Raw genomic sequence first — 27,912 nt, forward strand, 5'->3', positions numbered from 1 at the left:
CCGCCTCTCCCGGGGGCGTGCGAGTAGGGGGCGAGGCGGAAGTGCTGGCCTTGGGCGCTCCAGGCGCCTCCTCCGCCACTTCCCGCCCCGGCTCTCGCTGCGGCACAAAAGATGGCGGCGAAAACACAGGGCGGCATCCGCCTCAGTGCGGTGAGTGGCGCGGGTTCCCGCGGGGCGAGCGGGGCTGTCTGAGGGGAGGTATCTCTTCTCCCTCGGTGGTCCCCGCTATGAGGGGCGGCGCGGGGGCGGTGCTGTCTGCAGCCGGGGGGAGCGGGAGGGCCGGGGGGAGGCCCGCGGCGGCTGAGGGGTAGGGCGCCCTGGGGAGGAGGGAGCTGCCGTGCCGCTGTGGCCGCCGCCGCTTGTACAGCTCGTTGCTTTCCCTCAGTGAAAGCGGGGAGCGGAGCCTGCCCGGGCTGGGGGAGACGCTTCGCCTCTCCGGGCTTAAAAAGTTATCGGCCAAGTGTTGGGAAGGGCGGGCTCCGGAGCCCTCCGCCTAAAATAAACCACCGCCCCCGTCCTTGCCTCAGGCTTTTCTCTCGTGTTAGGGTGTCCCCGGTCGTGTCCTTACCTGGCCCCTGGCGCGCCTGACGAGACAAGCCGCGGGTACCGGTACCAGCACCTGCGGCCGTGCTGGGCGATGCCGGGGAGCGGGAGCCCCCGGGGGGCCGCGGTCACCAGCTCCAGGGCGGGGGGTGCACGGCAGGCCGCGGGGGCTCGCCATCGGTCTCGGCACAGAAGCAGCTAGGCTAGCTCAGGCTGTGCGGGAGGGGAAGTTGCAGTCTGTGGGTGGGTGGGTTGGTTATTGGGAGGCTGGGGGGATTTCACAGTCTGTTGCAGTGATATGGTTGGTTATGGACGTCGTGAGCTTTAATTGGAAGCTTGTAACTTAAAATCTAAACTCGTTTTTGCAGGAGGCCTAATTACATTTTAACAAGGGTGATGAATGTGTGTGCAGTTAAATCCAATACTGCATTGTGCTTTTCAGTCACAGTATTGCTGGTTGCTGTCCTTTAGCGGCAACCAGTCATTTCCTTATTTGTGCTAATACAAATTACATTAAGGCTACTTTTTCTGTTGTTTGATACATCTTTGATGAAACAGGATTTTTTAAAAATCCTTTCTGACTTCACCTGTCTATGCCTGTAAGTCACACTTATAGTTACAAACACCTGGTTCATAACCTTACTTATAGAATAGTGGAAAGAATGTGGATCATTACAACAAGTAACTTGTCAAACATTTGAGTGAAAAACATACATTAGTATATTCTCAGCACTGTTTAAATTATCCTAATATAAATTGCCATGGTTGTAGAAATTAGCTATAAATATAATCTGCTTGAAATTCAAGAATTACACTTTAATTTCAGGTCTTTAATTCTTGTAAGTGTTTGAAATCCACAGATTGTCTGATATGTTTTATTAGAGAAGTGTTCTTCTTTAGATAACAACGTTTAAATGAATAAAAAAAGAGGACAGAGGTCTCCCTTTGTTTTTCATGCATTGTTAGTCGTCTTGGTGGAAAAATACATCATCATTAATAATAATCAGCTTTTGCAAAAAATCTACATATCACTAGTCAGGCTGCAGAGTTTAATTGTTGTCAAGTTGAAATCACTTTGGCAAGCTGAACTCTAACAGATACAGATGAGAAATCTAAGCTAAAGTTGGTAAAATCAGCAACGTTCTGAATTACTTTCAGGATGCTGTTTGGTTTTGTTTGTCAGTAGTCATAACTGAAAGTTCACCTTCAGTCTATTTCAGGTGAAAGCTGTAATTTTCATAGGTTTTCACTAAAGAAGTGAAGCAGCTGATACAGTTTTTTTAACAGGTTGTGTCCTGCAATATAAAAAGCTTCTGTATTCTGGAGAACAATAGAGAGCTGATGGTCACGGTCTCTTCTGTTAGTAGTTGTTCTCTGGAAATGTGTTGGGTTTCACCAAAATATTTCTGTTAGATTCAGAAGCGTATCTGAACAACACAGGCAGTGTGAGCAGGCCTGGTAACTCATTCCCACATTGACATTTATCTCTTTCTGTTGCTCTGGTAAATTTTTTGCTCAGTTGCATGATGAGACAGATCAGGGAAGTGATCCAGGTTAAAAATAAGATTTAAAATTTATTTTTGTTTTGGATCAGCTCTCTGATGCGGTTCATTACACAGTTGTGTAAGTAGACTACTGTAACTGGGAGAGAGGAAGAAAGGAGAAAGTATCAGGAAAGAAACAAGCAGCCGGGTGGGATAAAAGCAAGAGGGGGAAAATGACAGTGGTGGTGTTCCCCAAAAAATTGCAAAATACTTTTATAATTCAACACATTGTTCAGTGGTAATTTGATTTTTGCATGGCTTATGCCTTGCAAGGGACAGAAGAGTTCCAGTTTTCTTGGAAAATTAAAATTCCCAAAGCTGTCTGTAATTTTTGAGAGAAAAGCTGCTTTATTCTTAAATATTTGCCGGTCATAATTGTAGTGCAGCTGAGTCATTTTATAATACGCAGTTCAAAGGAGGGAGCGGTTTTGTTGTATCTCCAAAAAGGATTTGGCTGCACTTGGTCTCAGGAGGAAAAGTGAAACTAAACAAAATCCACTTAATAACAAAATGTATCAGGCCCCGTGAACAAAGCAACTGAATGGTCTCAGCTACAGTCGTGCTAACATAGCCAAAAGGGAGTGTTCACCAGGGAACTAACTCTTTCCTACTGTACTTACTGAACTTCAGTTATTCATGAGCTAATTAAAGTGGTGGTTTGATGGAATGAAGTGTTAGGGGACAAAATGGCCTTAAATATTTCCTGATGAACTCATCAGGAAATGAGTTGTTGCTGACAGCCGAGTATGCTGTGAAGCAAACTACAAAGGTGCTGGCCTTGAACCACTATTCCCCCTTTTTTAATCTGGTTTCGTTGAGTGCCCTTGTTTCAGTGCCTTACATGAGTGAATGGTGATACCTGCTCTGAGGTAGATTCCTGTGAACTACCCTGTGGGGTACTCGCTTGCCTTTTGCTGGAGGAGGTATCAGAGCCAAGAATCAATTTCTTACGGTTCCTGTGTTCCAACTTGTATCTAGTCATTTCATATAAATGGTTCACAAGTTCCCGGTTCTGCGTACCACCTTCCAGCCCTTCTCAAAACCTTGCCACTTGGAACAGCGATCCAGAGAAGATCAACATAATTCTTGTGTTTGTTTACAGAAGATGCTGTTTCTTTAAAAGGCAATTCTTTTTAAAGTTAATTGCTAGTATGCAGCAGTGCAATGAGGGATGGAGAAGCATTGTGTTACACAGGCAATGTGTGAAGAGATTTTCTTTCCGTGCACATGTACACTTACCTGTGATTATGTCAGTGTTGGTGACGCTGAGGTTGGTTCCTTCATCAGCATTGTCTGGTGACCGGGGGTGGGGTGAGGGGGTTCACAACTGTGAATTCATGCCTTTATCAAAAATAGTTAGGACCTTGCACCAAGTGCATATTGCTGAGTTTACAAAGCCAGTAGTGACTAACTCCAGAGGTCCCAGTCTACCTGGGTTGTATGGTTGGAATGTTTCCCTAGCTAGCAGCAGAGAAATATTTTAGCAGTGAGTTGAGCTAAGCAGACGCTGAATGCTTGAATGTCCATCTGTGTGGTGGCTTTTTTTGAATGTTAGTGTTTATGTTTTGACAAGGAGGGATTTCGGGGGGGGGAACCCCAGTTGTTTCTTGTGTATTTTGATTATGAAGCTTAGAAAACAAAGGAACAAATGCTGCCAGCACTGTGAATGGTTGAAGTGAAGAGAATGATACAGAGATCTTAAGGTCCATTGAGTTACTGCGCTACTATATAAAAGTGCTTGTCAGTGTAGTATTTCTGTAAAACTTATGAAGTATGGATATGTACCCACTATTTTTAAACATTTTTCTGCTTTTAAGTATATTATCATGTGGATTATATTATGGTTTTTTATGTAACTACACTGTACAAGGACTATTTGAGCGTTACGTATTAGTAGATACTGCTTTTTATGCCATCAACATAACTATGCCAGTGAGGCTTAAGCACGTATGCGTAGTGGGTTTGTGTTAAAGGCCTTGTAAAAGTATAATTACACGTATTCTCTGTGGTAGTGCGCATGCAACCATATCAGTTTCAGCAGTTAAATTTCTCCAATCAGTGCATTGACAAATCCTTAAGTTATATGGCTATTTAGTTCTGGTTTTCCTGGTCTTTTGATCTAGGTGAGTGTATATGAACCCAGGCTTTCATAAGTTACTTGAGAGTACTTTTGTCACTGACATCTATAAGATACATCTCATAAATATGTACTTTATTTGCATATTCTCATCTAATCCTAGTAGTGGCTACATTCCTCTGGTTATATCTTCTTATAAGTGAGGATAAAATGTTAAAAGCACAAACCACTAGTTGAGAGAATCTGGCAGGTGATTTTGATCAATATGGGCAAAAGGAGCAATGACATCAGCCGGTAAGGTGCTCAGTGTATTTGGTGCTGTTCACTTTTTGGCATTAAGTTTAATACTCATGGTGTAAGATGTATGTTTTTAATGTTTGAGAGGCTGTACTTGTGTTACATCCTAAGGCTTTGATGTTTTCTATAACCTCTGGCAACAATTCCTTATATTTTTATAAAGAGACTTTGATAGGGTGACAATATAATGCATACTCAGAATATAGTATAATACTGTGTCGAATTCTGTATTACCCTTTTGTCTTTAATAGCTGTATTAACGTTCCCTTTAAAAGGTGTTAGTATGCCAATATCTAAAAGTAAATTAAATGTCAGCCTTTTGGTAGCGATGCATAAAACAGCTTCATTTAATATTACTTTATTTAATGTACTGTTTTCTGGCTTGGTATCATTGAAAAGCCCAAACTAATGCCATTGTTTGTGGTTTATTTCAGCTTTGTCCAAAGTTTTTGCATACCAACTCTACCAGTCACACCTGGCCTTTCAGTGCAATTGCAGAACTTATAGGTATGTGAATCAATAGTTTGCCTGAGTACTTGATGGTAATACTGTTTTCTTGTTGTAAAACTTTCCTTCAAGTAGAGGACAGAGTTGATCCTGTTGTTACCATTCAGAATCTTAAAACTTTTTTTTGTTACAGTCAGATTGACTTTTTTTCTTAATAGCACATGTTATACCTGACATCAGTTGCAGGAGCCTTGTAGGATTTGCTGTTTTCTTTTTTACTGAATTTGTTAAGGATTGCCAAAAATATAAGACTGTGGGACCAAGTGAATTCCTTCTAGTCTACCAAATGCAAGCCTACTGCTTTTTGCTGTTCCCAGGCCCAGAGACTAGTAAGGCTGAGTGCACATTCCAAAGATGTGCGTGCATGCTTGCATCCTGTACAGACACAGCTGGCCAGGGACAGATTAGCAGAGACAGGAGGACAGTAACTTTGCAAGAACCCACGTAAACACAAGCAGTGTTCGAAACATGAACAGCACAAATGGCCTTATCCTAATCCTGCTTCCTGGCTAACCAGGTTTAAAGTTCATTAGCGGCGCGTACGTGTACTTTCACTCACTTATCACTCGTGCTTACCCACGTTTCTGGGTGTTTCGCCAAGACCAGGGAGTCCTTCCAGCACCTGCATCCTGGACTTTTTACCAGTCTCTGGCTTAGACTTTGGATCTCCATGGCTGCTGGCGTTTCCAACTTGTTGGCTTGTCCAACTTGAAGTTTGCTAGCAGAACAAATGCGTACTAGAGAGCACAGTCACGCAGGACATCGTTAGAAATAGCGTTTAAGCACAGGATCCAATTGTACAAGCCTGCTGACCAGCAGCCAGCTTGCACACAATCAGCCTGTGTTATTCGTGATTCCCCCCACTCCATTATACTACTTTTCTCCCATCCACTTTGACCTTTCCCTTTTCTTTGATGCTTCCTCAAAACATCTAATAGTAATTTTTGCACATTGTCACAAACATCCTAATTTTCTTCTTTTGGGTTACCAAGTTTCTGTCTGAACATCTTCAGGGTTATACTTGAGTGGTTTCTTTTAATGATCCATCCATGTCCTAAGAGTTCTCTTTGTTATTGTCTCTGTCATCTGCTGTTAGCTAGAGCTTGTGTATCTGTTTAATTTATTAGCTCCTGTTGAACGTCTTGCCTTTGATTTTTGAATAGCTGTTAACTGGGTGTCTTCAGAGTTGCTTGTTTCAGAGTTAGGGAATGATTAGCAGACTTTCTTTTACTAGTTCCTCAAAATAAGGGTGTGGTTTGTAAAGTCTTGCTAAGCTTATCTGGTGGTTTGCTGCTGCCAAAGGGAGCAACTCTTCTGGTCACACATTCCTTGGCTTCCTGTGCATGAGTTTTGTTGTTGCTTAATCCAGAAAATTAACCTAACAAAAGAAAGCAGAAAATTTTCAGCTAGATAAGGCCAGAGCTGTCACAAAGGAGGAAACCAGAACCACATGGCTTGCAGGAAGGGCTGGCTGTTTTGGGACTAACAAAATATTAAGTCATTTCAGCTGTTTTATCACTCGGTGCCATACCTGGCTGGAATGATTGTAGATGTGCTGTACGAGGCGTGCAAACTTGTCTTCCTTTGCCTCTGGTTTGTCGTACGTGTTGCTTTAACAAAGCTTCAAAAGCATTGTAGAAACATATTTGTTGTAAAGGCTTCTAGTTAGTCATGTTGATTTAAATAAGTTTTGTATTCTGTCTTTTGCATGCTATATAAGGCTATAATGTATGTGAAATATCAAATAATATAAATATGGTTACATTATGGAAGCCTGAATTTTAGTTTATGTGAACTTCCCTTAAATGGTAATGGTCTGTATGCTAAAATTTGCCTTTTAAGCTCTAGTTCGTCCAGTTAACTTTTTGCTGGTTGTATTGCTGGCTTCTCCCATTAGTCCTCAGTCATTAAATTTAGGTGAACTAACGGTGATACTCGGAAGTGGGTAAAAGACATCTAGAGAGAGGTTGTGAGCTAGCAAATCAGAAAACTTGTACAAAGTATGGTCTTGGAAGAATACTTGCAAGCTTTCAGTTGTATTTGAAATGTCGTCTTTTGTTGATGCTGAAATATATTTTATGATTTTTTTTTCATTGTGGATGCAATTTGTACTTTACGCTTATAGAAATCAAGCTACCAAGCCATGATTCCTTTTTATAGGCTGAAGTGTTGACTTGAGCTGTTTATTTATGGTCCGCAGCTGAACCTGCAAAACAGGCAGCAAGGCAGGGGCACTGCTTCCTGCTGTGCCATCACATCCCACCCCTCCTCCTCCGTATTCCCACCCCCCCACCCCAAATTCCATGAATGCTGAGGAAAGGAGGAAAAGATGTGAGAAAATGGTGTTAGGGCAGATGAGATTTAAACTGTCTTTGCTGTCAAGAAATGTTTGTGGAGCCATGGGTTTCGTTTCACTTGTGGTAGCTCTTTCAAATCCTGTAAACAGAAAGTTTGGTTTAAAGCATTTTGTACTTCCTTTCTGTGAAAGTCATACCTTCCTTAGATTTGAACAACTTGCACTAGCACAATACATATTTGTGACACTAAGCTCTGTTAATATGGAAATAATGTTGTAGCAGAGCAACAATATTTTTTTCACCTAAATCTTCTGTACCTCCGGAGTCAAAATTCTAGATTTCACAGAACTATCTAGGATACAGGGAGTTGGACTTCAGGTTTTTTGCTTGCTTTTCTGTAGTCTCTCAAATTTGATTATCTGAAGTTGTGATAGTATTTCAAATCTGATTTTCTAATTAAAAAGCCCACAGCAGCTGTCATTGCAACCGTGTATATTGGTGATGTGCCATTGTCTGCATTGTGGGCAATAACCTTGCCTCCGGAGAGCCACCCGGAAGAGATGTTTGCGTGGTTAGGAGAAAGCAAATATTGCAACAGGCGCTTGGGAGACAGGAAACGAAAGTAGAAACTTCTCTTGGTTTCGTTTTCTACTCTCGTGTTTGAGCCACTCATCTCCATCTGAATTTTTGCCTATGTATTAGAGTCTTCTGTAATAGCTGGGAAATTGGATGTTGTTTCCAGGTTTTGATGCAGCTGTTTCATTGTTTGATTTAGTGTTGTCATCTATAAAGAAGATAGCGTTTTAGGAGACTTAGGTTTTAACACAACATTTACTTTATTAAAAACTATGGCTTTTTGCTTCTGTGCAAAAGGTGACTAATATTCAGTGACTTAGCTGAGAAATTTGTATCTGTGCCAGCACAAAATTTCTGCAACTATATTACATACCTACCTGCAGAGCTGAAAAATGACTGCAAATTTAGACCTCCATTAGTTTAGCGTGTGACTCTTCAGGGTTCATAGGCCCACGATTGGGGAACTACGTTAAGCTGCCATATTCACCAAATAAACATATGTGCAAGCATAGGACCCTAATAAAGTTAGGGACAACTATTCCACATAGCTGTTTGGCAGTGTTGCAAGACTAACATTCAGCAGATTGATTATACATGTATTCCTGCTACATAGGGCTCTGTTGTGTACAACGTACAGATTTAAGTAACTTTGGAAGAGTTGCTATCTGACATCTTCACTGGAATTAAACACTTAAGTATGAACATATTTTAAAACTGTTTAATTTTTGCTTTTTAGTATCCCACCCTTGTTTGCTTTCTTTCTCTTCAGATAACGCTTATGATCCAGATGTGAGCGCTAAACAGATATGGATAGACAAAACGGTGATAAATGACAACATATGCTTGACGTTCACTGATAATGGAAATGGCATGAACTCAGAGAAGCTGCACAAAATGCTAAGGTGGATAACCTCTTTTGCAACTTTTTTTGTTGTAAAAATTCCAGCTTCCAGTTCTGTTATTGCTCAGCTTATTCCTTTTTCTCATATGTATGAATTTTAATCATAAACTTAAAGTTTCTGAAGGTGAGACTCTAGAATAGACATGCTAGCAAAACTTTCACACAACTTTATCAGTGTATTTTTATCTCGTAATTTCCTCTTATCCTGTCTGTCAACCTTCCCATTTAACTTACCATGCAGTGGTTGTGCTGTGTAAACTCTCTGTACTGCCCTTTAGTGGAGCTAAGGAGAATTTAATTTTTTTTTTATTCAAGATTTCTTTAGTTTAAGTTAGCAAGCAAGAGGAAAAAAAGGAGATTCAGTTCAAGCCCTGTGGAGTATTGAAAATAGAAGCTGTTGTGGAAAACTTTAGGGAAAGATAGCTATATTGATGTGGTTTGTCTACTTATTTTTAAATATTCTATAGGGTTTGAACTGATCTTTCTGCAAGTTTTGTTTCTACAGTTAGCAAAGAGGTTACTGTTCAGTTGCTCTTTTAGTCTGAAAGATTGTTCTGCCTGCAAATAAATCTCTGGGTTTAAACTTGAGCAAGCTTAAATTAAAAATATTATTTTTCTTTTTTTCTGTTAGATACCATAATTAATAGCTTTTTGCTAAGTTCCAGGTACCTGTTTTACTTTAAATGTAATGTATAGTTACTAATGGAAAATTTGTAGATCAAACATTTTCAAGCAAGTGGAGGAGAAAAAAAAAAAAGCTTTAGGAGCTTTTCTTAATATTTGTTGTGAAGCCACGGGATAACTATTAGAATCCCGTAGGAATGTTTATTGCAGAATTCCAGACATATGATATTTCTGTTCCATACTTAAAGATGAAAGTAAATTTCCCTGAATCTTGCAGTGTGGTTTTAGCAATGTTATATGGGTAATTTTCAGCATTTGCTTAACTGTGCATTGTTTAATTGTACAGTAGTCCCTGATCTCTAAAACAAGCAATTAACTCATTGTGTTTAAGTCTAATTTGGTAAGTCTTGCATGCATCTTTTGGGTGTTCAAGTTTTATAGGGCTTTTTACACTCTTCTAATGTTTTCATATGTTTCAGCTTCGGCTTCAGTGAGAAATCTGTGATGAATGGCCGTGTTCCGGTGGGACTATATGGAAATGGGTTTAAATCAGGTTCTATGCGCCTGGGAAAAGATGCAATAGTCTTCACCAAGAACGGAGAAACCATGAGTGTGGGCCTGTTATCTCAGACTTTCCTTGAAGTCACAAAAGCAGAACACGTCATGGTTCCTATAGTGACATTCAACAACCAACATATCCTTTCAGCAATTTCTGAATGAAAACTTGGGGGTACATGCAATATTTGGATGATAATATCAGTAAAGGAAATCTCCAAATCTCCCTGTCTAGTCTTGTGAATACCCTAAATAAATTGTAAAATGCAAGGAATGCTATAACTTGTTTAGAACCTTTATATGTGTTGGAGCTCTGAAACGTGGAATGAGAACCTGTGAGGTCAGTACAGGATACTGTTGCAGAAGTTTCCTCATCTTCTGAAAGCTTACTTCATTCAAAGTTACTCTCCTTAACATAACGCTTACGACAGATAAGTGATCCAACAGAATCCAAAAACAGCCTGAAGGCCATCTTAACACATTCTTTATTTTCTACTGAGGAGAAATTACTGGCAGAGCTAGATGCTATAATAGGGAAAAAAGGAACAAGAATTATAATTTGGAATCTTAGAAGGTAAGATGAAGTCCAGTCTCTTAGATGTCTCAGTTCATGTTATCTTTCAGTGTATGCAAACATACAAAGGGTTCTTTTTGTAGAAGAATTCCGAAAGACTGTGGGCAGTTAGCTGTAACTGGGAAACTAGACTCAAGCTCGCATGATTGAAGGGCTGTATTGTTGCGTGAGAACTGTTGCTAATATCTCAAGTAACAAAGCAGAAGGAAGGAGAATGTAAAGGACTTCATATTTTCCTTTGAGGTACTGCTTTTGCCAGAAAGAAAATTGAAATAAACTATAATTCTGTTTTTTCAGACGTGTGAAATTCTCAGTGTGAAAATTCAAACAAAAATATTTGTATGGATGGACAAGTACTACTAGCTTTTAAAGCTTGGAGTCAGCAGCATCCTTTTAGAGGGATCTAGACCTTTCTTAGCTGTTTATCACAAAATAAATAGAAATCAAACTAAACAAATACACTTGTATGTATCTCTTCTACTTGCCTCTGTGGGATTGTACTATGTTCTTAAGTGTTTAGCTTACTGTAGTTTTAAATATCTGAAATAACAAGGTATCTATAGGAAGCAATTTTGAGCTGGTTCAGTCCTGTGAATTTGGTGAGAAACTAGCTTCTTTTCAGTTTCGTATCTGTATTGTTGCATATGAGAAAAAGGGTGGGGAGGGGGGCAGGAAACTACACCTCAATGAGTATACATTAAATGTTACAGCACAAAAAATATCTCTGTCAATTATAGCAGGTGAAAAGTTTGGAGATTGATTTTTTTTTTCATTCGTTTCTTGCGAGTATGAGAGCTCTGAATCACTTCTAGCTTAGGAGATTTTAACACAAGAAGGCTGGAGGTAACAAATATGTTGCTAACTCTGGTTTTCCCCTTGCCACCTGCTCCATAAGGAAAAACTTCACCTCCTTTACACTTCAGAAACTAATTTGCGTTGGCCATGTAGACTTTCATTTATTTTTAGGTATGAACAGGTGTATCACTTTGTTGCTTAGGCAAATGAAAATACTGTGAACTCAGGTGACTGGGCAGAGTAACTTTCATGTTCTGAATTTTGGAGTGTATTCATGGGAAGTTGTGGGAAAGAACACTTTGGGGGGGGGTCATGTTATTTCTAATATGTTATAATCAAATCTATTTAAAAAAAACCCAAACAAAACACAGAGCTGTTTCAGTATTTAAAAAAATTATTTCTAGAATATTTGTGCCAACTATGATATGTCTCAATGCTGTGCAAAGGTACTGCCAGTATACTGCAGCATATAGATCTGCAACTAAATATAGTGTATACATATTGTGTTAAGTATTGAGTTGGAAAGCTGTGGTGAGTGTCACTTTTGCAGCATTAAAAAAATCTTAGGCAATTTGTAGTGTTCAGAAATTTTGCATTTAGAAGGAATGCGTGTGTCTTGGTCCATCTAGAATTTAAAGCTGATACTGACTGCATCTTTGTGATACCTACTGGGTCCACCACAATATCTTATCTTGTGTTGGCTTTTTTTTTTCCAAAAAAAATTAGTATATTTTTTAATCTTATTTCTTAGAGATAAAAATGAAAAAACAGAGTTTGATTTTGACAAGGATAAATACGACATCAGAATTCCGGAGGACTTAGATGAAACTGGCAAAAAAGGGTATAAAAAACAAGAGAGACTGGACCAGATTGTTCCAGAAAGTGACTATTCTCTGAGAGTATGTATAACATTTTTTAAAATTTATTTGTTTATTTTTGGAAGCTGGAGGGGGTGTGGTTTTGTTTTAATATAATGTACTGTACTATACAGAAGTGTTGATTGTAGGGGGAAGACAAATGTCAGTATTGAAATATTGGGGCAACATGTAAGCATTAACTTTGAAAATTGAAGGTGGAATATGTTTCTGAACTTATGTAAACATTTGCTGTTAGTTTAGAAGGAAATGACTATGTTTTCTGTAGTCCTGCTTTTTTCTGTAGTCCTACTTTTGCTGAAACATAGCCATCATTATCCACTAAGGAGCAAGAAGGAAATACAATTAGTAGCTTCAGAAATTAAATAGGAGTATGTGTGGTTGTCAGCAGAGTAGGCATTTAATTGTAGTGCAGGTATACATGTATGTAGTACTGATGCTATCCCCACGTGGATCTTTTAGAACAGGTGCATTTTGGTGTCAAAGTATCATTTCTAGGTTTCAGAAAGAGGTAAAGGAATTGGGAAACAGCTCCGTTGTTTGAATACATGCATGCAGACAGAAACAAGGTTTTTCTTTAGGCTGATACAACCATTGTCACCACTATTGATTCATAAGCTTTGAAGGCTTCATTTTGTAAGAAAGTGCATCTGGAATTACTAGGTGTTCTGTGCTTTTCTTGTGGATAATATTCAGAAGTATTATTCCAGTTGAACTAAAACCTTCAGTTATTCAAAGACTCGCTCAAGTCCTATATCCACTTCAATATTAGAAGTTATAAATATAATGATAAATGAAATGGAAATTAAAATTCATAGATACACACGTTTATAACAAGATTGCATAGCTATTGTCAAGCTATGATAATATGCAGTCATTTGGAACAAAGTTAACACACTTGCTCTTGTTTGTTATTTTGAAGTTTGTAGTAGAATTTTTAAGCTCTCAGTAGGGGATAAGAAAAGAAAGGGTTGTGTGTTTAAGTGCTCTTTTAGTGGTAAACTGCATCTGCTGTCACCTGATTAACTTGTCATATTCATAAAAGTTGTCCTTCAATTGCTATTCATTTAATTTGTGATATATCTATGCTTATTATACACATTTGCTTTTCTTATTTTTCTGGATTCAAGTTGGGGAAAAAAACCACATTTCAAAATTTAATTAAAACTTGAGTTTGTCTTCCTAAACATAATGTATATTGTGAAATATTCACATCTTCAGGGGGTTTGGGTTTTTTAATAACAGGAGTTACTGTATATTTTGTAGGCTTATTGCAGTATTTTATATCTGAAGCCAACAATGCAGATCATTCTGAGAGGACAAAAAGTGAAAACACAGCTGGTTTCCAAAAGCCTTGCCTTCATTGAAAGCGATATATATAGGCCAAAATTTTTGAACGTATCCTTTGCTAATATTTATATCATTGCACGTTGAATTTAGTTATTTGACTTTTTATGTAAGCGGTCTGGATTCTGCTGGGTATGTTGCAGTTACGTGGTTGGCTGGGGGGGGTGGTGTGTGTGTTTGTTTTGGTTTTTTGTAAAGACATACTGAAGGAATTGTCTCAATATAAAAAAAAAAAAGTTCCAGGACCCAGTTTAGAATGAACACTCAGAGTAACTATATTTTTTTTGTTACATGAGATTAAGCAGATTTTTCCTTAATATCTGGTAAAAGGCTAAAACAGTAAGAATTACTTTTGGATTTAACTGCAGAAACAAAGATCACTATGGAATAATGATGTACCATAAAAACAGACTCATCAAAGCTTATGAAAGAGTTGGCTGTCAGTTGAAGGTAAGAAGTTAAAGCTCAAAAATATTTTAAAATCTTTAGAAATCATTTTCACTCAGATGCTGATTTTAAAAAAGAATATGGGTGGAAACTGAGATATTGATGCATCCTTTATAAAAACCACCTTTTTTAGTTTGTGCAGCAATTAAAAATTTTATTAAATTGTATGCAGTTATTTTAATGTTTGTTTTTGAAGCTAAGCTTGATACATAAAACATGAGCCTGAGCATATCTTTCAGGACAAAAAGAGGGGTGAAACAGAGGATTTTTTGAGGGGGGTTGTGCCGAGAGTTTTTGGGGGTTTTTTTGGAGAGGAGTCGTAAGCCAGAAAATTGTTTTTACCTGGTATATATAGCTTATAATTACCTCTGACAAACTCTTGCAGTATTACCAGGAAACACAACATATATTCTATGCTAGATCTTGATTTCTTACAGGCAAACAACATGGGTGTTGGTGTAGTTGGGATTATTGAATGCAACTTCCTAAAGCCAACTCATAACAAACAAGATTTTGACTACACAAATGAATACAGGTAAATATATGTTTTTATGTAGACTTTCTATTGAGTAGTGTCATGCACTGTGAAATACTTGATGATAAAGGCTGCTTCTTTTCTGAGTAGTAAGAATAAAAGCTTATGTTCCATCATTAAACCACGACTGTTCTGAACAGTAGGAGTTATACTGCGTTCATTGTGTAGTCAGTGAAGTCTGAAGTATCATACGTATCATTTTAAAGCAAGTGCCCTGACAGTGATTGGCTGCAATTCTGCCCCTCACTGATTGTAAAATGAGCACAGAATAACTTGCTGAGATGTGGATACATGTATGGCACGTGACTAAAATTGTGATACGTGACTCCTATGCTGTTAACATTTTTCATGACAATTTTTGTTTGGTCTTTTCCAAACAAGCTTTGTTGGACATTTTGAGCCCTTTTCAATTTATTTCCTAAGCATGGACTTGAATGCCCTCAAATCCTCTGCTACTTGATAGAGCATTTGAAATATTTGACATACTGGAGGCAGCGGTTATTTGGGACATTCCTTTGTTTCAGTTTTTAATTCTAGCTCCAGCTGCCAGTGCTGAGCCTGTTGTCCGAAAAGCGAATTTGTTGCCCGGTGTGCAGTAAGGCAATTCTCACACACACAGGAGAGATACTGCTTTTATTCAGGCCTGGGTGCTCAGTGGATTTCCACAAATCAAGCATACCTAATGCCAGCTTTTTTGTCATATACGCAAATGTTACAAGGTAGCAAACTCCCAGTTACAATGATTGGTTTAGATTTCTTCGTCTAGTATGCAAACTAGAATGCATGCTCAGTTCTTTTCTCTACCTTTATCTTTCAAGTAGGTGGTATAACTTGGGTAGGTGGTCCATGGGTCGGTGGTCGCAATTCCCCCTGCCGGAATTACCTTTCCCCTAGTTTCCCCAGTACTTTGGCAATTCCAAATGGTTCTTCAGGGTCTGCTGGTTAAACTAACAATTTATCAGTAACGCTTCTACCTCTTGACAATCACATCTTAATTAGTATGTTTTTTGGATAAACATTAACTAACACAGGGGTACGACTAGTCGTCCTTAGCAGTACCTAGCAACTATCTGTAACATCCTTATCTGTGGAAAACTGCAGTCATGATTAACTTTAAATTCCATGAAAGGTATCAAGCCCCTCACTCGTGCTGGCCCATCCCAGGAGCTGGTTTTCAGGGGGGCATACTGTTCCTGCCTCAGTGGGTGGCTGCTGAGACCCAACTTTATTCAGTAGCTGACACCACACAACCCTGTCTTGACTCCAGGAGCTGGCACCAAATCCACTCACACGCACAGAGCTCTCACTGGTAGCTGGCACTTAGTCCTTGCCGTACACATATGCATGGGATAGAAAATGAAGTTATGTAGAGAGTTAAGAAAATATTTAATAAGACAATAGGACAAACTGCGGTCATCAGGCACAGGGTTCAGTCAGACAACTGTACTGACCGAACCTGTTTTACGTGCAACCAGCTCCTTTAATATCCTTGTCTATTTACCCCCTCTTTATTCCTCCCTGCTCCCCCTTCCCCATGCACATTGCCTCATCAGTTGGCATAGCTCCACTGACCCCCTCCAGACATCCTAGACCCTCAGGTTTGCATCTTTGTCAGCTGCAAAATCCTAGTTTGCTTGCAGCTTCTTGATGGTCCATCAATTAGTGTGACTGACTGGGTTTGTTTCTAGTTATTGTCTTTGTAAATGCTAGTTGGTCAGGTTTTATTACTCTCTGTGTTTGTCTCTTTCCCTTTCCTTGTCCTCCCAATAGAAAAAAAAAAAAAAAAACAAACCACATTCTCACGCTCCACATGTCCTTACCAGTTAGTGTGACTGACCGGGTTTGTTCTTATCACTACCTCCCTTGTCAGTCAGGTTTGTCTCTGTATGTTCTTGTTTGCGGCTCCTTTGACCGTAGGCCCTTAAAGGAGCAGGCACTTTCCTTCTACATGCCCTAACACTTCCTTTCAACGTGGACTTACAAAGTCAAGGTATTGATTTGCAAACATAGGAGAAGCCATTACCTTTTTCAAGCTGTATGTTTTGCTCTTCGGCCAGTTGTGATTCAGCTTCCACGGGCAGCCTGAACTGTCCACACCACCTTTCCTGAACTGATGATTTATATGCAGCTTGCATATAAAGATAACCCAGAAACCACACCAGAGTGCTGCAATAAACAGAGCTGTTAATTGGAGCAGATGTGGGGCTATAGCAAGATAAATCTGGTCATTCCTGCTGGTCAAACAGCAGCTCTCTGGAGGAGGAGCAAGCCTGATAGCTGCTGCAGCCACTACAGTTCAATCTGCTGTATCTTTAAATGGTACCCACAGTTTGTGCTGCTCTTTGCAGTGATATTGCCAGCTTTAAGCAGTTCTCCTGTTTCTACCGCCATTGTGCTAGCAGAGCCGTTAAGGAGAACACATGGGAAAACAGATCAGGGAACCGATCAAGCTGAAAAATAACTCTAGTGTTAGTTTGGTGTTGGTTTTTTTTCGATACAGATGTTCCCTGAACCATTTCCTGTGCGGTGGCACTAACAGTTCCCTCGGCAGAGGGGGAGGAATTAGGAACGCTGTAGGAAAGTCATTTGTGTTGACCAGGTTTTGCACTATGTTCCCGCAGGCTGGTACAGTGAGCACAGAATGCTTTTTACTTGTTTCTTTTTAAAAACGCTTGTAATGTGGGCATAGAGATACTACACTTGAAAGATCTTTTATAAAGATTTTTCTGCAAAGAGTGCTACAGGTTTTCAAAAGGTAACTTTCCAGCCCAAACCAGAAATACAAGACTGATGCTGTAATTTCATGATCAGTGTAAGCTGACCTGCCCTCCTTCTCTGTCCAGAAGAGAGATGTGATCCCATCCATGCATTGCTGCTCATTCCTGCCCTTGTGGTACTTCCTTTTTTTGGCACAGAAATTCATGGCTTGGATTCAGAGGTGATCTAGATCAAAACTCTCTAGGTCAGACCAGTTCACTGCACAAACATTTGTGTTAGTTCAGGTGACAGGGTGGTATGGTTGTTGGAATAAGCCAGGCAGGGAGGGACTGACTTTCGGGCTCTGGTTACCCAGCCAATTTACTCTGACATAAATTCACCATGCTGACAAGAGGCGGTCTTAATCTCTGCCTCACCTGCGGGGCTTGTTGTCATTCATCTGCACCACTCCCTCTTGTGTGTGCCAGCTCTAGTAGTCATGGAGCTGCACAATGAGCCCTGATCAGGAAGCTAATCCAGCTAAAAATTGACCTAGGGTAAGACTGGCCTGCTCCTTTTAGCAGCATATAGACTTTATACTACATTAAAGTGTTCATACGTTTGCAGTCTCAGTGTAGTATTGTACGTCAGCTTAGAGTAGTCATGAACCTGCAGCTAATGGATGTGCAGAAACATCACCCAAATATGCAGCTGGGTACTGGATCAGCAGAGGTGGTTTTGTACTTGTTTCTTCTATGACTGAGGTTGAACTGGTGAGGTTGGCTTCAGGGTTTGCGCTGTACATTCACAGCACTTCTGAATTGAGCACTCTCTTTCAGTCTTTGTCTGTGCTCAAACTCATATTTCCAGTAATTTCTTTGCTGACAAACATGACTACACAATTCCCGATTTCTAGGGTTTTCTAAAAGCAAAATGCTTACTGTTGTGCAAATAGAAATATTTGAGTGGTTTATACATTTACTCTTTCACTGTAGTTTATAAACGTTCTTTCTGTGCTGGGATTTGATTACTTAAGGTGACCTTTTAAAAACTTTTCTTTTTAGACTTACAATAGCAGCATTAGGAGAAAAGCTTAATGATTACTGGAATGAAATGAAAACAAAGAAAAATGAAGAATATCCATTAGCGTTGCCAGTTGAGGAGATACAGTGAGTATCATTTCTAAATAGAAGAATTTTACATACTGTTCTTACTGTTTTACAGTCAGTCATGAAAATGAACTTTTTGTGTGAAAGTTGTGGTATTTTTTCTGTTACAGAAAACAGCCTGATCAGACGTGGGTACAATGTGATGCATGTCTGAAATGGCGGAAGCTGCCAGATGGAATAGAGCAATTGCCAGAAAAGTGGTACTGCTCGCTGAACCCTGACCCACAATTCCGGTAAAATTAGATTTTTGATCAGTATCTAAATACTGCTTTTAGTTCTTATTTTATTACCTGTTATAAGCATGGATGTTAAGCTCATTCTGTTGAACACTTTTTTCGCCCTAACTCAGGAATTGCAACGTGCCAGAAGAACCAGAAGATGACGACTTAATACATCCTACATATGAGAAAACTTACAAGAAAAAGTGAGTACTAGAGACTTTCTTACAAGTGTCTCAGCTCTAGAAAAGGAATGTGAAAATTAAATGCCCTTTTCTCTTACCTATGGTATAATTGCAACTCTTCTGGGAATATATCCAGCCAGAAAATAGTGCCCTGAAATCAAGGCTGGATTGTAGCAGTGAATAGATGGATAGCACTGTTCTTTTCTCTGTTATTAGTACATTGGCATTACATTCAAATGTATCTCTTTGACCTGCTTGCCCTCCTAAATCAGAATTATGAAAGTCATAATGAAAGGGGCCTCTCTCATTTAATAACTACTAAGGAGAGCAATGCAGTAATTTGTGTTCAAGAGGGGCAATGTTTCATAGTAGCAAGTGGTATGGGGATAGTTTGGGATGTTAGACAAGCAAGCTACTACGGCTGTTAGGAGACCATGTCTAGGTAACTTATTTTCAAAGTCCATGTTGAAGCAGCTGAATACCTCAATACATTTATTAAGAAAAAGAAGATTCTTAGCTAAGGTGTATGGAAAAAAACTGACTTCGGTAATTTTAACTAATGCTGGCTAGCATTCTAAAAGTGGGAGTTTTGGGATGTTTTTTCAGTTTTTTAAAATCTCAATCTGAGAGAGAACTTGTTTGAAGTTAAGCTACCTTTAAAATATACTAGTTTCTAAGTTCATGCAGAAAATTTTCATTCAATAAACCACAATATGTTCATCAGAACTTTATTGTATCTAGCTGAGATAAGGAGTATTATGTTTGCTTTTAGATTTTGAGGATGGTTTGGTTTTATAATGAATTAACATTTTGAATCTAAGCTCTTTTTTCTTTTTTTCCTTGCTGCTGTGCAGAGACAAGGAAAAACTGAAGAAGCGACTAGAGTACCACCAGGTAACTCTTGAAGTTGATGGGAAACTGGTAGCAGAGTTGTTCTTGCTGGCAACAATACTATGCAATTTGATCAAATAGGTCAGAGTTTGCTGTAGCTAGCAGCCAACTGACTGGTTCAACATCCTGTCTTGTTTTGATGGCTGTGTGGGTTATGCTCATTATTAGTAAACCAAAAATCCCCTGTCTTTGCAGTCCGATGATGGAAAATTCACAGTTGCTTTCTGTGTAGTATTTAAGAAAGTGTTTGAGACAGACAAAGCTCTCTCACAAAATAGTACTGGAAGAGATGTCAGTCACACCTGTTTTTATGGCATGACATCTAGTTATTGAAAGTGGATTTGTTGTAGAGAGGTGTGATAAGGATATGAAAGTAAAGAGACCCTTAAAACTGCAGTGGGGGCTGGGGATGGACAGACTTAAAGTAGCTGTGTTTTTGCAAGGAAGCACTCAAATTCATATTAAATGCAGATGCAAATCAACATGGTTGAGTGATGAGAATGTGTAGATCGTAACTCAGAATCAAATTTCCTGAGTGTGATTTAGTTTAAGTTGCTTTCAAAGTAAAGCGCTAACTTAAGATCACTCCATTTCTGGAGAAGATATTTTGCACGTGCTGTTTTAACCTACATACTTCATTGTATTAATTTTTCTGCCATTACTTTTACACAAGTGCAAAAGTAATTTCTAAAAGTAAAGTAGTGTTTATTTTAGACAAACTGAATTAATCATGACAGCTTTAACAAAGATTACTGTCCCATACTTCGTGTATGATGGTCAGACTTCAGACAGAGATACAGCTTGGGAAAAGCTCTTGCCTGAGACTCTACATGGTACTTTAAAATAGCTGTTTCTGGAGAAGGGCTTGTAAGGGTCAGAAAGCTGCTTTCTGACAGCAATAAATTGTGCACGGAGAAGAGTGTGCAGCTGGTGAACAGCATTCAAAGTCCTCTAAGAATTCTGCCAGAAGCCTGTAATTATGAACTTGCTTTCTAGTATGTTGTATGTCTTAAACCAATGTAAGGAAATACTTCACACGCATCAGTAGAGTTTGGGGGGAGGGGTTGTGCGATCATTAAGTTAAGAAAACTGGGGTTTGCAATGTGGAGTCTAGTTAGCCTTTCTTGTTGCAAAATACTGAGCCTGGGTTCAGGGAAATCCTTGTAGTATACATAAGAAATGGTGGTCAGAATTTTAGGTGTTGGCAGGTAGTTAGGAGAACTGCTTACGCCTATTCTGAAGAATCTACTAATGTCTGTTTCTTTTCATTCTTAACTAATATTATCTTATAGATCAATAATGAAATGTTTTTAAAAACACCTGTGTCTTCAAGTAAAGACTTCAAAACATTCTCAGCTGTGAGTGGAAGGGAAGCTGTTCCACGATCTCTTTTACCAGAAACATCAAATGCTTCTGTCAAAAGACCTCTGCTTATTTTAAATAGATCAGTATCTTCACCACATTCTGATTCTGATAACAGGTTAGTGAACCTGTACAAAAAACATTCCTATTTATTTCTAAAATTAATAACTTAATGAAAATGATGATGTTGAATGTAGTCCTGTCTTCAGGTGATATATTAATTTTGGCAGCTGTCATTTTTGAGAGTATAGGAAGCAGCAGTTTGATTAAAGGTACCTAAAACCTTGTGAAATACAGAAGGGGGAACAGCAAAAAATGCTGTGCACTAGCAAGGAAAATTGCTTAGTAGTTTGTCTGTTTAGGAAAAGACTGTGATGTGTTAACCACACTCTGCAGTATGTTTTCCTTAACCTTTGTTGATTTAAGGAACAGGTGCAGGGGGGTGTTCCATAAATACTGAGTCTGTTTCCAAATCATGTGTGAAGGTAATAATTTTAGTGTGTGGATGTCAGCCACTAGTTCTGGCTACACATCTTAAAATACTGTGCAGGGAGATCTCTCTTTCCAGTTAGAGTGGTAGTTTTTAATAGTGCTTATAGAAACACTAAACATTGTTTGAAACAAATGACTTTGCGGTATTTGAGCAATACAATAATCAGTTTAATATTTTGCTTCTCAGTCTTAAACGGAAGACACCTAGTTGTGTGACACCTGTGTCGTTAAAGAAACCTCGATTAAAGGACAAAACATTCAACAACCATGATGATGATGATGATGAAGATGTCATTATTTTAGAGGAGAGCAGTACTCCAAAGCCTTCGGCAGATTCTGATGTTCCTGTAGTAAAAACTGAATTTATTCATTTGGATCAAGAGGAGAAGCAGAAAGAAAACTGTGATGTCAGAGAACCCTGCAGCGCAGCTACTTCAGAATCAAAAAGTGAACAGTTGACCTCAGCAACACAGACAGAGGTCCCAAACTTAGTTGTTAAAAAGGAAGAGATGGAGGATGACACCGATACTCAAGTTCCTAGGGCAGAGATGGAAACTAAACAGTACCACGCTAATGGTGTTGCTGAGACATCTGTAGATCTTGGAAACGAACTGCAAAAACAGCTGCAATTATTAAACAAAGAAAAAGAAATGTACCAAAACAAATGTGAAGTATTAACTAAACAAGTAGAAACACTGGAACAGAGGATTTTAGAAATGAATAATAAGTATGTAAAAAAAGAAATGTGCCATCAGTCAACTGAGACAGTTTCTTCATTTGAAGAAGAAAATGTTCATGAAAGAAGTTTAGCAGAAGTGTCCATTCTCTATGAACAGGCCTTAGAAGAAATAGCAAAACTAAAGGAACGATGCAGTACCCTGCAGAACTTAAAAACTGAATGCAGCAAATGTGCTGATAGTGAAAATAAGAGCGAAGTAGATGAAATTGCTGTGCAACTGGATGATGTTTTCAGGCAACTGGACAAGTGCAGCATTGAGAGAGACAGATATAAAAGTGAGGTATGTTTGTTAAAACAGTGGTATACTTCAAATTAACAATTAAATTATTTTTATTTTTTAATGGGTATTTCATAGCAGTTCTAGTACACAATGTGTCTTATAGTTCAGGTCACTAACTAATCAAGCCATCTAAAAGGGAAGAAATACTAAATTAGCCTAGGAGTTTCTGGTTTTTTGCTTCCATAGATAGTTATTTCTATCTATGGAAGAGATACTTGAGAGAAGACTGTGAAGCTCTGAGTGGCTCTGACTGCAAGACAAGAGGGACTGAGCAGGCTTAGAGGGAGTACACATACAGTGGTTCAGCTGACAGCTGGCTATTTTAAAGCAGGTTGTCTAGATTGTTGATTGCTTTTTATTAACTTTTCAGTGAGATTTTAAGATATGACAAAGTTAAATGATTTAAATTTGTATAAGTTGTCTTTCTTTTAATCCACTACAATTTTATTTGATATTTAAAATTATTTTTATTTACTTGCCAGACTGAACTACTAGAAGTGGAAAAAAATCAAATTGCCTGTCAGTGTGAAGAACTCAAAGCAGAAATCGCACAGTTAAAAGCTTCAATTCCACAAGCAGTAGCACATGCAAATGATTCTACCACCAGTAATGTAGAAGACTCTGTAAATTTTTCTGATGGAGAAAGGTATCAATTTTGTTCTTTCTAGACTATATTTCAAGCAAGGTTGTGGCTGATTGTATCTGAAACATCTTGATGAAGGTTATGTCTGATAATTGTGTAATAAAATGTGATGCTTGGAATTCTTTTCTGCTGTCTCTTGTGACTCCTAACTCAGTAACATTTTTTTATCAAGTGATTTATTTAATATTTTTATGATTTAGGTATTTCTGTGAGCAGACTTGGCCATTGCACAGTAGAATGCCGTACTGACACTTCTTTAAAATATCAAAAAATGTTATATAATTTCTAGACATTACTTGTAGAACAAGGAGAAAGAGAGAAAGGAGGCAGGAAAGAGGGTGTTCATTAGCTTATGCTGTGTGTAGATGAACTTCACTTTTATGTTCTATTTTTCTTTCTTGGATCCATAGTACTCTACTGAAAAGAGTTTGGATTTGGTTTTGAAACTTAACTTTCCTGTAAGAATTTATTGCTGCAGACCAATCCTATGGAACTAGGTTGTATCCAGAGTATATCTTTGAACTAAAAGGGTTTAAACTAACAAATAGAGAGCTTGCAGTTCTTGGTTAATAGAAATAGCAAACACACAAAAGTAGTACACGTACCACCAGATGGAAGCAGGGATGAGCAGTCCAGCAGGAATATAGGCACACTGCCTGGGCATGTAGGATGGAATTGAAAGCCAGAGCTCAACTGGAGTTAAAGCTGGCAAGGCCTGTAAAGGGCAATCAGAAGGGCTTTCTGTAAGTGCAGTGGGAGCAACAGGGGAAGTAAGAAAAATATGGGCCTGCTGCTCAGTGGGGCAGGTGCTCAGTAGCAAAGGACATGAGGTGCATGAAGCACAAATTACTGAGGTACCCAGTATCCTCTTTACCTTGGTAAGGTCTTCACTGGTAAGGTCTGCCCTCTGGCCACCCAAGTGGTAGTCTTAGGGAGTGAAGCATTACCTGTAATAAAGGTGACTGAATTAAGGGACCATTTAAGCAAATTTGACATATACAAGTCCATGAGACCAAATGAGATGCATCAGAGGGAGCTGGCCAATTGATAGAGAGTTGACCTTGCAAAGATACCTCCAAAAGGTTGTGGAAGTTATGATCCTGATGCCTGGAAAAATGCAGTCATCATGCCCAGCTTTAGGATAGGCAGAAAATGTAGTCTGGGAAGAGCATCAGGCAAATCTATCTGGAAGCTACCTGCAGCCCCATGATAGTCAAGGTGATTAGGAACAACCAGCATGGATTTACAGAGGGCAAATCCTGCCTTTGCAACCTCATTGCCTTTTACAGTGAGACAACCAGCTCTGTGAACCTTCATTTTAGCAAAGCTTCCAGTGTGGGCTGCCATAATATCATCATAGCAAAGGTTGTGAGGTATGGTTTGGATAGGTAGTCTAGGAGATGGGTCATAAAATTGGCCAGACTGCTGAGCTCATGGATCAGTATCGAGATCAGTAATGGTTAATGCCTTCACTAATGGCCTAGATGATGGAGCAAAATTAATTCAGTAAATTCACGATGACATCAAATTGGAGGGAACCATTGATACTCTGGAGGGTAGGACTGCTGTTAAGGAACATTGACCTATTGGAAAAATGGACTGAAAGAAGCCTGAAATTCAACAAAGACAACTGCAGAGTTCTGCACCTGTTTTGGAAATACCCATGCAGTTGAACAAGCTGGAGACTACTCATAGGAAAGCAGCCTGGAAGAAGCAGCTTGGAAACCTGTGATGCTGGTGGACTAAAAGTTGAATGTGAGTCAGCAGTGCACTCTTGTGGTGGGAGAACCCAGTGCCTACTGGGCTATATTGGCAAGAGTTCAGATAGTTTGAGGGAAGAGATTCTTCCCTACTATTGGCATTGTGAGACCAAAGATGGAGGATTGTGTCCAGTTTTGGGCTCCCTGCTATATGGATGACCTTGGCATATTGGAGCAATTCTACTAAAGGGTCACCAAGATGGGTAGGGGCCTGGAGCATCTGATATAGAAGGGGAAGCTGAGGGAAATAGCCTTACAAAGAACAGGTTACCTTGAAATCATACTGCTCTCTTCTGCTGCCTAGTGAGAGGGTGCAGAAAATATGAAGTCAGCCTCTGCTCATGAGCACAACGATAGGATGAGAGGCAACGGACACAAGCTGTAACAAGGGAAAAGTCTGTTTGAACTTTTTTTTTTCCCCTCTCTATTTACAGTGAGGGTAGTCAACCCCTGAAAAAGGGACCCAGGGAGGCTGTGGAATCTCCATCCTTGGAGATTTTCAAAACACAAGAAGGTCCTAAGCAGGGCTAACTCAGATCAGGCTGCTTTGAAGAAGGGGGGAGGGAAGGGAAGGGGACTGGATGATTTCCAGAGACCCCTTTCAGTTTACTTTTTTTTCTGTGGTTAAATCTCCCCTTTATCTGCCAGCAGTTCATCATCATCTTAGAGTATCTGACTTGTGCTTCCTCAAAGAATTAGCAAATATATGCAGGACTTGTAAGTAACTTCCACCACAAGTCCTATTGGGACATGATGGCACTGTGAAGACTGGCTACAGATGATAAAGGAACCGGTGGTAGAAGGGAATGCTCAAGAGAAGAGATGGGGGATTTGGAAGGAATTTCATCAGAAAGAGGACAGAGCAAGGGAATCCAGGAAAGAAAAGAGGAGGCATAGCATTTTCCCTGTACTTTGACTCTTACCTTATTTCCTCTTTATATTTTAAAGCCTTTGGACAAACTACTCTTTCTTCATCTTGTCTCTTTTTCTTCGTCTTTCATTTCATCTCCATAGGTTATAGTAGTTAGTACTTGTATAAAAATACTGGGGTTTAATATTGTTTGAGAAATAATAAAGTGTTGTGGGATAAAGAATTGTGACAGTGTTTATTTGCTAACTTACATAAAAGCATTTGTAAATATTTCTGATCTGTTTTGGGAACAGCAGATTCCAGTTTAGCCCTTAGTATTTGTTTGAAACTAAGGGTGTATACACCTTCAAAATTAAAACTTGAGAGGCTCAGCTTTGAAAAAACTGGTAGATTTTGAAATGATGCAGCTTTAACTGTATCAGGTTTTTTGTTGGTTTATGGAAGTCATGCACGGAGCCTTTCTGGTACAGAGCATTAGTCCAGCTTTGTTAAATAAAGTACTGTGTATTTGAATGTAAAACTTCATCTACATCTAATCATTATCTCATTATTTCTTCACAGCCTGAAACTACGCTCTCTTCGAGTGAATGTTGGACAACTGCTGGCTACAATCATGCCTGATCTAGACTTGCAGCAAGTAAATTATGATATTGATGTAGTAGATGAAATTCTGGGACAAGTTGTAGAACAAATGCATGAAATAAGTAGTACTTAATATCTTAAGATTTCAGCAGACTCTTACTTGATCTTCCATTATAACCTTTGTGTAGGTTCAAAACTGTATATACTGCTTCTTCACTTTATATATTTGACATAGTTTGATCAATAAGTGTATATACTCTATGCGTTTAGATGTTCCCACAGATGCAGTGAGTGTTATCTTCACTTCCTCTTAAAGGAACACTGTCAATATTGACCAACACTGATGTACTTAATTAAGGATTTTGCTTTTAAAATGTATTTGTAATTTGCAAATATTTTTATTATTAGGAATCTTAATACTTTTCTACAAAAGCTTTTTCGTTGACTTTTGATCTTATATAAGCATTAATACTTGCAATTATTTCCTCTTCTGAAAACTAAGTAGTAGAATGTATTAAAAATGCAAAAAAGAACTTTCCTTGATTTCCTGCTCAGAACAAACCTTAGTAGTGTTGTCATATACTACAGTATTTTTTCATTGCTGTCAGCGATGTTATATGTTGCATTAATGGGATAGAAACTAGTAGGTGAAAATTTTGGCCATATGGGTAATATCTGTGTTTTACTACAAAAGACGAAAACATCTTTAAGGGTTTTATCCTGAAAACTGATGGTCTTCGACTCCCTTTTGGATTTTTTTGATGTCACTAAAGAACATTATATGTACATAGTTCTGCAGCATAAACAATTCCATGAGCTATGGCTAGGATATTTCAGCCTTTTCAGTGATGGAAGCCACATGCCTGTTTGTGTCCCGCCCTTGCTACTTGATTGTTGTTTCTTACGTCCAAGAACCCGTCTGTATTTGAGCACAGAGGGATCTTCGGTTCTGCCCTGTAGTTCCCATTTGAACACAGCAATGCTGGTTCACAAGTCCAGGTATCTACCAGTACATGGCTTCAGTGGTCAGATTTCGCACACAGCTCTTGCCTATTTTTTTTTTTCCAAGTCCAACGCAGCCGGTGGAATGGGAAGCATCTTGGTGGACCATTGGAGAGAACAAGCTGGGGTGGCATATCCAAAGCTAGGTAGGATCCCTGGGCAACCTCTGCACTGCATCAAACACCACCTCTTGAGACCTGAAGGCTTTTTTTTTTTTCAGGGAAGCCCAGTGCTGAACAGGATTGACATAGAGGTTCTGTGATGTATACAAACGCTTATATATAATCTCAAAAAACCCCAACTCGTTGCAGTATTAAACATGCAATCTGTCTTGGAGTCTTTCAGGCTGACGTGAGGGTGCTGAGATTCGTCTCCAAAACTTACCTTCCTGTCAGAATGTGCCATGCTGAGTACGAACAAGTCGGACTACTAAATCCTTGATTAACTAGTTGAATGGAAGTACTTTGAAAAGGAGGCATGTTTCCTTATCTGTGGTGTTAACTACTACAAAGTGAGCTAAAGCTGAA

The 27,912-nt window shown here is 39.1% G+C and overlaps 1 protein-coding gene across 1 annotated transcript; it reads left to right on the forward strand.

The window, feature by feature from the left end:
* Positions 1-17: 17 nt before the first annotated feature.
* On the forward strand, positions 18-26,660 carry MORC3 (MORC family CW-type zinc finger 3). Its single transcript, XM_075771664.1, has 17 exons — positions 18-150; positions 4,896-4,968; positions 8,611-8,743; positions 9,846-10,060; positions 10,348-10,495; positions 12,042-12,189; positions 13,432-13,563; positions 13,843-13,962; positions 14,397-14,494; positions 18,256-18,360; positions 18,471-18,593; positions 18,710-18,784; positions 19,618-19,657; positions 20,947-21,134; positions 21,696-22,527; positions 23,010-23,173; positions 26,363-26,660. The coding sequence occupies exons 1-17, from the start codon at positions 112-114 to the stop codon at positions 26,514-26,516; spliced, it is 2,787 nt and encodes a 928-aa protein (XP_075627779.1). The 5' UTR covers positions 18-111; the 3' UTR covers positions 26,517-26,660.
* The last annotated feature ends 1,252 nt before the right edge of the window (positions 26,661-27,912 follow it).

This window comes from Balearica regulorum, chromosome 1, assembly GCF_011004875.1.
Source record: "Balearica regulorum gibbericeps isolate bBalReg1 chromosome 1, bBalReg1.pri, whole genome shotgun sequence".
Classification (NCBI taxonomy): domain Eukaryota; kingdom Metazoa; phylum Chordata; class Aves; order Gruiformes; family Gruidae; genus Balearica; species Balearica regulorum.

Bases quoted from the DNA above. Each gene is read 5' to 3' on its own strand.
- MORC3 (XM_075771664.1), top strand. From the start codon at position 112: ATGGCGGCGAAAACACAGGGCGGCATCCGCCTCAGTGCG. The intron at 10,496-12,041 runs GTAAGATGAAGT...CTTATTTCTTAG, and splicing joins ATAATTTGGAATCTTAGAAG to AGATAAAAATGAAAAAACAG. The intron at 12,190-13,431 runs GTATGTATAACA...TATATTTTGTAG, and splicing joins AAAGTGACTATTCTCTGAGA to GCTTATTGCAGTATTTTATA.